Raw genomic sequence first — 12,510 nt, 5'->3', positions numbered from 1 at the left:
GTGTGTGTGTGTGTGTGTGTGTGTGTGTGTTTTCCAGAGGGGCCATGTTTCTGCATTCTTTATGCAACCAACCCACAGGTGGAGAACCGTGGAAAAAAACGTCAAGTACATGGAAGGTCAGCGAAAATATCACGTCGGCCAAAGGTCCTGCTTGTGTCCATGCAGAACCAACAACACACACACACACTCACAGAGACACACACACTAGGATTAGGATCGCTAATCTGTCATGTTTACGAACTCAACAAAAAGTCCCGACGCCAGTCTAATATCTTGTGTCAAGTAAAAAAAAAACATCTATTTGCTGGGAACCTCCTTCAATGGAAGGAACACACACATACACACACACACACACACACACGCCTGCTATAAATAGCCAGGAGGTGTCTTTTCACAAGCATGGAAGAAACCTAAAAAAAAACAAAAACGTCCCGCCTGGAGACGCTATGCGCGGTGGTGACAGCTCTATTGAGGAGGACACTTAAGCACCAGAACAGTGGTGGGTGGAGCTTAGTATGAAAACGTGGCGTGGACAGTGTCTGTGCATGTGTGTGTGTTTGTGTGTGTGTGTGTGTGCATGTTTGTGTTACGTTTCTCTTGTCCAATCAGGTTTTTGCGTCGCCATTGCACGTCCAGTTCTCCTCCATGTTTTCCAGATGCGGATGTACCGCAGCCAATTTCGTCTCAGCTGGGAAGAATTCACTCTCTGTCCTTAAATTTCCGCTACTAATAACTTTTCACATCATCTAGCAGGAACGCAGACGAGCAGCTCGTTAGGGTTTTTTTTTTTTTTTTCCATTTGCACAATTTATGGCGCTGAAAGTTAATTACCGCGAGCCAAGAGGGCGCGGACGAACCGGAACCCCAACTGGGCCTTGTCGCCGCTGGTTACCATGACGACGACAAGGCGGCCATCTTTCAGTCAGAGGAGGTTGTGTTGTCGTTAGCGCAAACGGCTCCCCTCACACTTCTCTGAAATAGATGACGGGAAACGTTTTTTTCAAATTTTTATCACTTCCATTCTTATGCTAATTAGCATGTCGCAGTATTCTTGCGCACTAGCTATCTTAGGGCCTCGTTTCCGTGCAAAACGACCGCTCTTGAACGTGCAAAACAACCCCCGAAGCTGCGTTCTCCCCCACCCACAAGGTGGCATTAGTCCTCCCTACCACCAGGTGGCGGTACAGTGCAGCTGGATCCCCACGTTTCATGGTACCCCTCTGCCCTGTGCCAAATCTGACACAGTCAGTGAGCATACAAGTCACGGCACCATGTGGAATCTTAAAATTTCGCCCTCATGCCAGGAAAATGAAAATCCTGCACAGGGTCTCGGCGGCGGGAAGCACCGGATGACCGAACCCGGGCGGCCTCTTATCTCCCCCCGCCACGCCGCGGCTGCACAAACACCATTTCTGGGGGGGAGCGGGTGAATGAGGAAGTGTAGCAACAGAGAACGTTTGTGTTTGTTCGCCGTTTCATGCATGACGAACAGTTTGTGTGTGTGTGTACACGAAACGAGCTGGTTTCGACGTGTGTGACAGAAAGTCGATGCCGTCGCACTTTTAGGGAAGTCGTGATTTAGATTCTAAAGTTCAAGGAAAGGTAAGGGTTGGGCCGTTAGATTGGGAATTCGATTCCGTCTCAGGTAAATGAATGAACGTCCTCCAAAGTGTGTCCTTTACACCAGCTTATTGTGCACCCGTACGTGCACAGAGGATAGTCCGTACATTGAAATGCAAAGACGGTGTTGACGGCAGACACAATCTGAATTCCAAAGAGTTTCAAAGTGCTCTCAGAGATTTCCTCTGGGAGGTTTTATTTCTTTCTTTATTTTCTTTTTACACATTTTTATTTTCACTTCCCCCCCAGAGACGCAAAAAGCTGTCCAAAGCTGTCCGGCCAAAGCAGACTCGCGGCCTGCTGGCCAATTGCGAAATCAAATCTTTGTGTAAGTGCGTTTTTTCTCACATGCATCTGAGGGTTTTATACAGTGTTTTTTAAAAATAAAGGGCAAGGAAAACATGAAAAAGTAACTTTGCAATGTTTTTTTTGCTTCAAAATTTGAAAACAAAATGATTTTTTTGATGAAAAAACGTCTAGTGACATAGTTTAAACGATTTTTCTTTTCTTATTTCTCTAAAAAACACAAAAAACAATAGCAAAAAAAGGGGAAAAATTAAAAAGATTGATTTAATAACCAAAATAGCCTGGTAAACATGACACTTCCTCTTATACATGCTACCAATCAATTTTCTAATAAATTCTAGTGGCAAATTTTCCCACCGTGTTCCCAAGAATTTCTCTTTTAACACAACAAAATTCTTAGAGTGTAATTTCATCAATTCTTTTTAAAGATTCATTGTTAATGTAATTTGTCATGTAATTTTTTAGAGGAACGGTTCATTACATATAAAGATTTTTATAATTTACCTGTTTACCTCCTTTACACTAAAACAAAGGAAAAAATTTGGACTTTGTGTTACTTCAAGGTAATAATTTTACTGGTCCCCCTTGACATAATTTGACAAATTAAGCCGTATGTGAACAGTGAGATGTTTGTGTTCGAACCTCTGTGATTGACAGTTGCCATGTCCGTTCCAAACCTTGTCAAACATATTTCCCATGCGTGTTTTCAGTTAGGGATGCAGATTATGAGCTTTCAGTCAAACCTCATATACATCATTCTTCTAAAATCAGTTTAATTCCTGAAACAATACCCAAATAATTAGCGGTATTACTGTTAAAGGTACTTTCATTGAGGTTTGGCTCGCTAACGTGCTAAAGAGCCACTTTGCAATCAACACAGGTTCCATCTACAAGTCATAAACGGTGTTTGTGTCGGAGGGAGTGCAAGCAGGGATAAGGGAGTGTAAACATTAATTAATGACAGTCAGTGGATTAACCCCCCCAACACACACACACACACACACATCATAGCTGCTGATGAGTCGAGTGTCGAGTGTGAATTCATGGCGGAGGTAAAGCAGACGGTGTCTTCTGGTGTGGTTTTTTTTTTTTTTTGCCCCGTAGTTAATTTCTCTGTAGGAATGTATGTTTGTGTGTGTGTTTGTGTGTGTGTGTGTGTGAGTGTGTGCGCGTGTTGGGGGGAGGGTGTACGGATGAGGGAAGAAAACCCAAGGTCGTTTCTGACGAAGCCCTCGCTGAACGTCCGTCCACGGGCATAGAAGCATCGGGAAAAGAAAGCATCAGCCATTTGTCGGTGTAATGACATAATCAATAACAGTAAACATATGTTATTAATAACAGCACATGTTTCTGAATGATGGTGGGTTTCTCTGCTGCCGCTCCCGTTCAGGTTTCTCTCTCTGGACGGCATGGCGGTGTAGCGTCCTCTGGCCCGAGCGCCGTGTCTCTCCTGCAGCTGCAGACTTCACAAGTGTGGAAAGATAATTAGGTCATTTGAGGGAGCAGCAGATAGAAAAGACCTCGGGGGGTTAAGGTCGCAAACAAATGAAGAAGAAAACCAACATGTTTAAAATGTGTTATTACGAATTTTACCCCGCAGTAAAGACCCACACAGTGACCTGCCATTTCAACACAGAATAAAATAGAATTGTTTCTTATTGTTAATGAATTATTATTTTATTCAGTCGTCAACCGTGAAGTGCTTTCAGTTCTGCTTGTGTTTTGACGATAAAGCACCGGTTTGTCTTCCGGTCTTTCGTTGTGGTTTATTGTACTTTTCCAGCTTTTGCTAGAGTGGCTGTTTATTATTAGTAGCATTTTTTTTATTAAAATAACATTATGAAATGTATTTGTACGTCCATGTCATCACAAAGGATCGGGTTTTAAGGACTGTCCGGACCCACCAGAGGGGGCAGCAGTGAGCGCCATCGCCCGTCCCGATCGTCACTGGAGGCGGGACTTAACCTGGTGGGTCACCTGTCAATCACAGGCTCACCTGTCAATCACATGTGGAGACGTGCAACCATGCACTCCCTTTTTTCTCCAATGAACCTGCTGACCTGCTGTTTTTGGACTGCAGGAGGAAGACGGTGAACCTGGAGCACCCAGGGGGAGAACCCAGGGAGGAACCTGGAGAACCCAGGGGAGAACCTGGTGAACCAAGAGGGAGAACCGAAGGGGGAAACCTGGGGAATCCAAGGGGGAACCTGGAGAACCCAGGGGGGAGAACCCATGGGGGAACCTGGAAGTACCATGATGGAACCTGGAGAACCCACGGTGGAACCCGGAGAACCCAGGGGGGAACCTGGAGAACCCAAGGGGAGAACCTGGTGAACCAAGAGGGAGAACCGAAGGGGAAAACCTAGAGAAACGGAGCGGGAACCTGGAGAACCCAGGGGGGAGAACCCATGGGGGAACCTGGAGAACCCATGGTGGAACCTGGAGAACCCAGGGAGGAACCTGGAGAACCAAGGGGAGAAACTGGAGAACCTAGGAAGGAACCTGGATAAGCTAGGAAGGAACCAGGAGAACCCATGGGGGAACCTGGAGAACCAAGGGGGAACTTGGAGAACCCAACGGGGAACCTGGAAAACCCAGGAGGAGAACCTGGAGAGGACCTGGAGAACCCGGGGAGGTTCCTGGAGAACCCATGGGGGAACCTGGAGATCTCAATGAGGAACCTGGAGAACTGTAGCGGAGAACCCGTGGACTCCATTTTTTTTTCAATAGACACCATCATTTGCTAGTGAAGGTTCTTTTGTCCATCTTCATCTTTGTCTCTATTAGCCCACCACACACACAAACACACACACACACACACACACACACACACACACACACACACACACACACACACACACACGCACTACCTTCATCACGGCATGGCTCCCACTGTTTCCCATTCATGATGCATCTCTGGCTGGTGCTGAAGCCTATTTATCCCGACCTGTTCTCGTCTCTCTCGTCGTCAGTCAAAGAAGCGTGCACGTTCCTATTTGTGCATGTGACACAAAAAGGGCATAAACACACACACACACACACACACACACACACAAATGGCGTAATTGTGTGGAATAGGTTTTAGCAAACACCTCTGTCATTATTACCGAATTCATTTCACTGCCAGAACCCACAGTGGACCTCACACACCCACACACACGCCATTGAAATCATTATTTTTCAATGGCGGACCCTGACCGGACCTCATCACAGATCATCTTCCAGACCTCCTCCGACAACCCGGCTTGATTTGGTTTAACCCTCTCTGCTCCTGACGGGTTCTCCGTGTTCTCCGTCTTCCTCCCACTGTCCACAAACAGTCTGTGCGGGTGTATTCCCCAGGTAGGGTGTGTGGATTAGCATCAATTTAGACACAAACAGTGTAAAGTACCGCTCCGTCTCACCAAAAATCAAAAAGTTCGAGTGCTAAAAAAACACCGACCGTCAGGAGGGTCACGCCAACGATCCGAATGAACCGAAGAAGATTCTCAGGAGAACAAGAACTGTTTGTCCCAACATGTCGCTGTTTTGTTTTTATTACCCAATTGCCGAAATTACAGTAATCGACCGATGCCGTTTCTGTCAAAAAGTCGGACTTTCGTGTAACTTTGCGTTCACGCGGACTCGACGAGCTTGTTTTTTTTGTCATCGTTTAACTAATCCGGTTCAGGGAGAGGTGACATTGGGCAAATAAGTAGCAACAACTGAAGGAAGTGTGTATGTGTGTCTGTGTGTGTGTGTGTGTGAGAGAGAGAGAGAGAACACACATGCACACAATTATAATGAACACATACAAAGTGAATTCCCTCATGAGTCATTATCTTCTTTTGCATGAAGCGCCGCTATAAATATCTTCGGCGGCGGCGGAAACACACACACGATGGCTGCGTCCGAAGGCACATCCAGAGAAGAGCTGCGGCTACGCTCATGCACGTGTGTGTGTATGTGTGTGTGTGCATTTCATTGCAGTACAAAGAGGGAAACTTACGCAGACGAGAAACAGATAATGACGTTAGTATGTAACGTGAAGATGCAATTAAAGCAAAGAGAACTGTGAGTGAGAGGAGCATCACGGGTTTAATTCATTCATTTGATTTTAACAGATGATCGTAAACCTCATATAGTCATCTTGTTTGATTGACAGGTCTGTTTTTGTTTCGATTTCTGTGGCGTCCGAGCGGTAAGTTCTCCGTGGACCCGCAAAAATGTCTTCCTGTCACAAGTCCCTCCCCCTCCATTAACAGATCATATTTTGCTCATCGATTCTGCGGTGTAGGATCGCGAGGCGCCATCGTGGACGCATCGGGTTTCCTGTAACCCAACCGACGGAGCGATTCCACGATCGGTGAATCCACGGCGCACGAAATTCCTGCAGGCCTCCGTCCCACCTGCAGTTTCGGCGCCGAACTGCGAGACGTTGCTAGGCGCGGACAGCGGACCGCGTGGGAATATCGAGTTCCACGATTTCTACAGCGGCGCCACCTCTGGTCAGAGCTCTCTGGGTCGATGTGACGCTGCCCAATGTTTGTGTGTGTGTGTGAGTGTGTGTGTGTGTGTGTGTGTGTGAGGGGTCAGACGGTCAGGGTCAATCCACTTTGCTCATTTGAAGCCGTTTTTTTGAGCAGGAATCCTAATCAGCGCTGGACTCGCTAACCCCGGCTCTTGGTTGCCATGGATAATTGTGAACGTCTCATCATAATAGATGCCTGTAGGTGTTTGTTGTCCCGGAATAAGAGTGTCCTTTTTTTTATCTGATTTAATTTTTCCCTGGACTTTTGGAAGGTTGTGTCATAGCTCCGGCTGAGGGAGGTCATGTGGCTCAGCTGCCAAAGGAAAGGAATTAGCGGAATTATCCGCTAAATTACCTGAAAACAAGGTTTTTAGTTGTATTTTTTCCAGTTCTGACCTGGAAAAAAACAGTTGCTCATCCATGTCTGGGGCCATGTGATTGACATCTGGTCACATGATTAACAAATGATCCTTTAACTGACAGCTGATTCTGTGATTTACAGATAGCCACTTGATTGACAGCTGACCCTGTGATTGACAGCTGACCCTGTGATTGACAGCTGACCCTGTGATTGACAGCTGACCCCTTCTCTCACCCTGAGGTCAGCTGCGATTGGCTGCCTCCTTTTCTCATCGTGATCTTGTGGCTAATTAGTGAAGATAATGAATGAATGAATGAATGAATGAATGAATGAACATCCTCGTACCCCCTGGTTCACAACAAACTACTTCCATTACAAAAATACATTTGAGCTTTTAAGGGTTTGTCGCTGCATCAGCAGGAAGTTCCTGTTTCCTTGTAAAACAGTCCTGTTCATTGATTTGAGATGCATCCCATAATAACCCAACACGACCAGGAATATAACAGGGGGCGGACATTATTTTATTTAGATCCAAGAGAAAAAAAAAGTGATCCATGTGGTCACCCATTCATATTTCGTCAACTGCAGCTCCTCTAAAAGGAGACGTGCATGGTGTGACGTGAACTTTTAGATGTGCACATGAATTAAAAATAACCAATAATTCCTTTTTTCATGCACACTAGAACGGAAGCCCGCTGTGTGTGTGTGTGTGTGTGTGTGTGTGTGTGTGTGTGTGTGTGTGTGTGTGCAGAGGTCAGGCTGGGCAGGGGTGTGTATCTGCCAGTTGTCACAGAATTCACGTGATTGACAGGTGACCCTATGATTGACAGGTGATCATGTGATTGACAGCTGAGCCGATCGACACTGTGAGGAAAACTCAAACCGCTGTGAAATTTACCGGGGGGAAACATTCTCGGTGTGTGTGTGTGAGAGAGAGAGAGAGAGAAAAAGTGACATTATGGGATGCCTTGGAGAAAAAGTGAGTAAGGGGGTTGATAAAAGCATGGCAAGGTGGGTGGCTAAGGTTTTGAGAAATAACACATTTGACTGATATTTTTTAAACAAAAGCACATCAGGCTTTATTTTTAGAGGAGACAATGTGCGGCACACTCTTCACCTCCTCCAGAGGGGAGGAGGAAGAGGAGGCGATGATCTCAGCAGCCGTCTTTGCAGAATGTCAAGTAGCTATGCCGCGCGTGTTCATCTTCATTTGCTTCACGCCTATCCTGCGGCTTCTAGGACTCTAAAAACTTAATGTGCTAATAATAAAAGAATAGAGAGGGTGATATGGAGAGGGGGTGTAGATGGTATGGAGGGAAGGGGGGGAGGGGCTTTATCATGCTATCCAGAGGCAGTAGTTTTTAATCATCTCCTCCATATGTCCTTTATTCCTACTCATCTCACACACGCCATCCTCACTTCACACAATTAGAAAAAAAAATAATGGGTAGAGATCCCTGCTTGAATAATTCAGTGAGCGTGCGTTCGTGTGAGTGCGTGGGTTTGATTTTGCTCACAGTCCCGCCTCAAAGCAAGAAGCTTTATGCTTTGAATCCAATGATGTGCTGGGTTCTTTCCATGTTCTCTTCTCTTAGTTCTCTCTATGTTCTCCTGATTTGGGTTCCTTCTGTGAAAAGAGAGGGCTGGATGTCTCTGCATGATTGACAGCTGAACTAATACTAATCACGATTGCGTGAATTCACGTGAATCTGTTAAAAAAAGTCTGTCATACTTGGTGCTTTGCTTATATTTATAATTTAAAGTTTTTAAAGCATTCTGGAAATACCAGGAGCGTCCCGGCGGTCCAACACCTGTTGCGTGTGATGGGTGGGTTCGGGCGGATCTCTGTCGCCCCCTTGTGGTCGTTTGGTGGTACTGCAACGCGTGTGGTGGAATTCGCACCTGCGCCACATCAACAGTCGTGCCTTTACGTCTCCCTTCACCTGGTCTCTGCTTGTTTACCCGAAAATGTTGTAAAATACATCTATGTATGCTCACCCTCTTAATTTCTTGTTGGATTTCTTTTTTTATTTGGACGTTTATTTCGTAAAACCGCTGCTAACACCGCACGTAAAACCGTGCGTGCTCAGGTGCATTGCGTCATTTCCGGCGCGACGAGCTCGTTCAAGCCGAACTGGAGCTGATTAAGCTAACATCGTCTAGGTTAGCTTCACCTGAGTCATCCGGTGGATCATTCAGATGAGTTCGTAAGTTTTGTGTAAAAAAGAAAAAAAACACAATAAAACTTTATTCCCCTCCCCGTCCCAAATGAAATAACGTTTAAAATCTCTCCGTGGACTTTGGAGTCGACCTGAGTGTTGTTTAACGTGGAATTTTCTAGACCGTATTCGGTTAGCATCGCCGGTCCCCGGCTCGTTTATCAGATGCTATCCGGCGAGGGGGTTGGGTTTTCAGGGCGGGGGGTTACTAATGTGCCGGGGCCGCTTTAGTTTAATAAAATATTTTTTTAAATTGAAGTCCTGTGAGAGGGCCCTGGAGAATTCACCGAGTACCCGTTACTCAATGAGCGGCGCTTATTTTACTATATCCAAATGGATTTTTTATCAAATAAGACGAACAGCACTTGAGAGGTAGCCGGTGGCGGCCCGCCGTGTCAATAGTCGTCGGCCGTGCGTCCGTTCTCAGTCGCTGGGTGACCGGGAGGGCGCGGCGTTCCGCCGATACCGGAGGCTCCGGCATGGCGGTGCTCGGCCGCTGTCGGCCCGGCGCGGATAGAGACGCAGGCTCGGGGACTACTTTAAGCTGGGTCCGATCGTCCCCGCCCCTCATCCGGGCCGGTTTGGTCCGCCGTGCCCGGTTCCCGTTGCCATGGAGATGACGTCATGCTGCAGTACCGCCCGGCACGGCGCAGCCGCGGAACCGGCGGCGAGACGGGGGCTTTTAAAGACCGACGCCGCGGTCCTACGCCATTCAGTCTGACGCCTCCGCGAGCACCGGTAGCATCGGTACCGAGCAGCTCCACCCGTGCTTTTTCTTCTTCTTCTTCTTCTTCTTCTTCTTCTTCTTTCCCGCAGCTCGTCGTCTCCCGCCCGCAAGTATGCGCGAGATCGTGCACCTGCAGGCCGGCCAGTGCGGGAACCAGATTGGCGCAAAGGTACGGCGACAGCCCCGCACGGCGATGACGACACCACCCGCACAATGGCGGTATTCAGGGTGGGCGGCGGCGGCGACGTCCCCGCAGCTGTGGCGTCACGCAACGATAGAAAAAGAAGGACGGGATTAGCGAGTGACCTTCACATCCTAGCTAGAAAAATGACACGGAGCGTGCATGTAGTACTCACGGTTTTACTACTAAGCTACTCCTCGTCGGATCCGGTCCACGGTCCCGCTCCTGATTGGACCAAAACCTGCAAGATTCTGCCACTGCGCAGCCGCAACATGCAAATGAGGATGACGTCACAACCAGAGAATCTTAATTAATAAAACTACAAATTGATTTGGGGGATGGGCGGCCATTACAGTCAGTGTGTTAACGGATAGATTTTGTGTGTGTGTGTGTGTGTGCGCGCGCGTGCGTGTGCAAGTTCTGGGAGGTGATCAGCGATGAGCACGGCATCGACCCGACAGGGACCTACCACGGCGACAGCGACCTGCAGCTGGACAGAATCAACGTCTACTACAATGAGGCCTCAGGTCGGCACGGCTGCCTCATGTCCGAGGCCGAATCGCCCTGTCCTGATGTTTCTCGCTCAAACTATAGGTGTTCTCTGGGTTTCCAGGGGGGAAATATGTCCCGAGGGCCATCCTGGTGGACCTGGAACCAGGGACGATGGACTCGGTCCGCTCAGGGCCCTTCGGCCAGATCTTCAGACCAGACAACTTCGTCTTCGGTATGCGCCGCTGACGCGGTTCAAGTCTGAAACGCAGCCCTTTAACCCTTAACCCTTCTCCTTTCAGGCCAGAGCGGCGCCGGCAACAACTGGGCCAAAGGTCATTACACGGAGGGGGCGGAGCTGGTGGACTCGGTCCTGGACGTGGTGAGGAAGGAGGCGGAGAGCTGCGACTGTCTGCAGGGATTCCAGCTCACACACTCGCTGGGCGGCGGCACCGGCTCCGGTATGGGAACCCTCCTGATCAGCAAGATCCGCGAGGAGTACCCCGATCGCATCATGAACACCTTCAGCGTGGTGCCCTCGCCTAAGGTACGCTCCGGAGGCTCCGCCCCCTCCCCCCGTCCGCGTTATCGACGTGTCTGACGGCGCCGCGTTCTCCGCAGGTGTCGGACACGGTGGTGGAGCCGTACAACGCCACGCTCTCCGTGCACCAGCTGGTGGAGAACACGGACGAGACCTACTGCATCGACAACGAGGCTCTCTACGACATCTGCTTCCGCACGCTCAAGCTGACCACGCCCACCTACGGCGACCTCAACCACCTGGTGTCCGCCACCATGAGCGGCGTGACCACGTGCCTGCGCTTCCCCGGCCAGCTCAACGCCGACCTCCGCAAGCTGGCCGTCAACATGGTGCCGTTCCCGCGCCTGCACTTCTTTATGCCCGGCTTCGCCCCGCTCACCAGTAGGGGGAGCCAGCAGTACAGAGCGCTGTCGGTGCCCGAACTCACCCAGCAGATGTTCGACGCCAAGAACATGATGGCCGCGTGCGACCCGCGCCACGGCCGCTACCTGACCGTGGCGGCGGTGTTCCGCGGCCGCATGTCCATGAAGGAGGTGGACGAGCAGATGCTGAACGTGCAGAACAAGAACAGCAGCTACTTCGTGGAGTGGATCCCCAACAACGTGAAAACGGCCGTGTGCGACATCCCGCCCCGCGGCCTCAAAATGGCCGCCACCTTCATCGGCAACAGCACGGCCATCCAGGAGCTGTTCAAGCGTATCTCGGAGCAGTTCACCGCCATGTTCCGCCGCAAGGCCTTCCTGCACTGGTACACCGGCGAGGGCATGGACGAGATGGAGTTCACCGAGGCCGAGAGCAACATGAACGACCTGGTGTCCGAGTACCAGCAGTACCAGGACGCCACCGCCGAGGAGGGCGAGTTCGAGGAGGAGGGCGAAGATGAGGTGGCCTAGATGCCGCCGTCGCTCGCCGTCTCCCGTCATCACAACGCAGTCACTTCATCCGCCCGCCTCCTTCAGCCCTCGTTGCTTTTTGTTCCCCCTCCCCTCCTCCGCCCAGGCCGTCCTCCGTCTCCACGGTCAGACGGCGGTCGCTAACGCGTCCGAGTTCGTTGTCTCGCCATCTTTAGCTCTCTGTTCATCTTCATCACCCCATCAGACCTCCTCATCCTCCTCCTCCCCGGAGGACGAGTCACCCATACTTGTGAAACCCACATTCCCCGGATCATCGATCTAATTTGGCACAGATTGAAATAAAATTTATCAAAAAAAAAGCCTTTTTTTCCTTTATTTTATATTCTAAAAACGATAATATCCACACCTGTATTGATGCCGATAAATCTCCATCGCCGTGCAGCGCCGGCGGCCATGTTTAAGAGAGAGGTCTCAACTCATCCGGTCCTGTTACCCCAAAGGGGTCAAAGGTCACCGACGCAGCTGTTCAGGTGTGTGTGTTGGTATTCTCCAGAATAATACAGGACGTGCTTTTAATCTCACCGGCTGAAAGCAAAGGTTTGAGATTGAGGTTCATTTTGTATTTGCAGGAAATGTGACGGCTGTGCGTGTGCCATTTGAATAAACGCGCGGTGATGCAACGCACACAAAGCAGGAAGTGGA

General features: G+C 49.3%; 1 protein-coding gene across 1 annotated transcript; it reads left to right on the top strand.

Annotated features, from left to right (window-relative positions):
* The first annotated feature begins 9,717 nt into the window (after positions 1–9,717).
* LOC147213833 (tubulin beta-4B chain-like) lies at positions 9,718–12,502 on the top strand. The gene is made up of 5 exons (XM_086142855.1): positions 9,718–9,912; positions 10,343–10,451; positions 10,538–10,648; positions 10,716–10,960; positions 11,035–12,502. Exons 1-5 carry the CDS (start codon positions 9,856–9,858, stop codon positions 11,845–11,847), a joined length of 1,335 nt encoding a protein of 444 aa, XP_085998981.1. The 5' UTR covers positions 9,718–9,855; the 3' UTR covers positions 11,848–12,502.
* Positions 12,503–12,510: the final 8 nt, after the last annotated feature.

Source organism: Fistularia commersonii, chromosome 35 (genome assembly GCF_037954325.1).
Source record: "Fistularia commersonii isolate RoL2024-O1a breed Wild chromosome 35, RoL_Fcom_v1.0, whole genome shotgun sequence".
Lineage (NCBI taxonomy): Eukaryota > Metazoa > Chordata > Actinopteri > Syngnathiformes > Fistulariidae > Fistularia > Fistularia commersonii.
The sequence above is the reverse complement of the archived record's forward strand: the minus strand, read 5'-3'. Positions and strand labels throughout refer to the sequence as shown.

Excerpts from the sequence above, each read along its gene's own strand:
- LOC147213833 (XM_086142855.1), top strand. The coding sequence starts at position 9,856 with ATGCGCGAGATCGTGCACCTGCAGGCCGGCCAGTGCGGGAACCAGATT. Across the intron at positions 9,913-10,342 it reads GGAACCAGATTGGCGCAAAG|TTCTGGGAGGTGATCAGCGA; the intron begins GTACGGCGACAG and ends TGCGTGTGCAAG. Across the intron at positions 10,649-10,715 it reads ACCAGACAACTTCGTCTTCG|GCCAGAGCGGCGCCGGCAAC; the intron begins GTATGCGCCGCT and ends TTCTCCTTTCAG.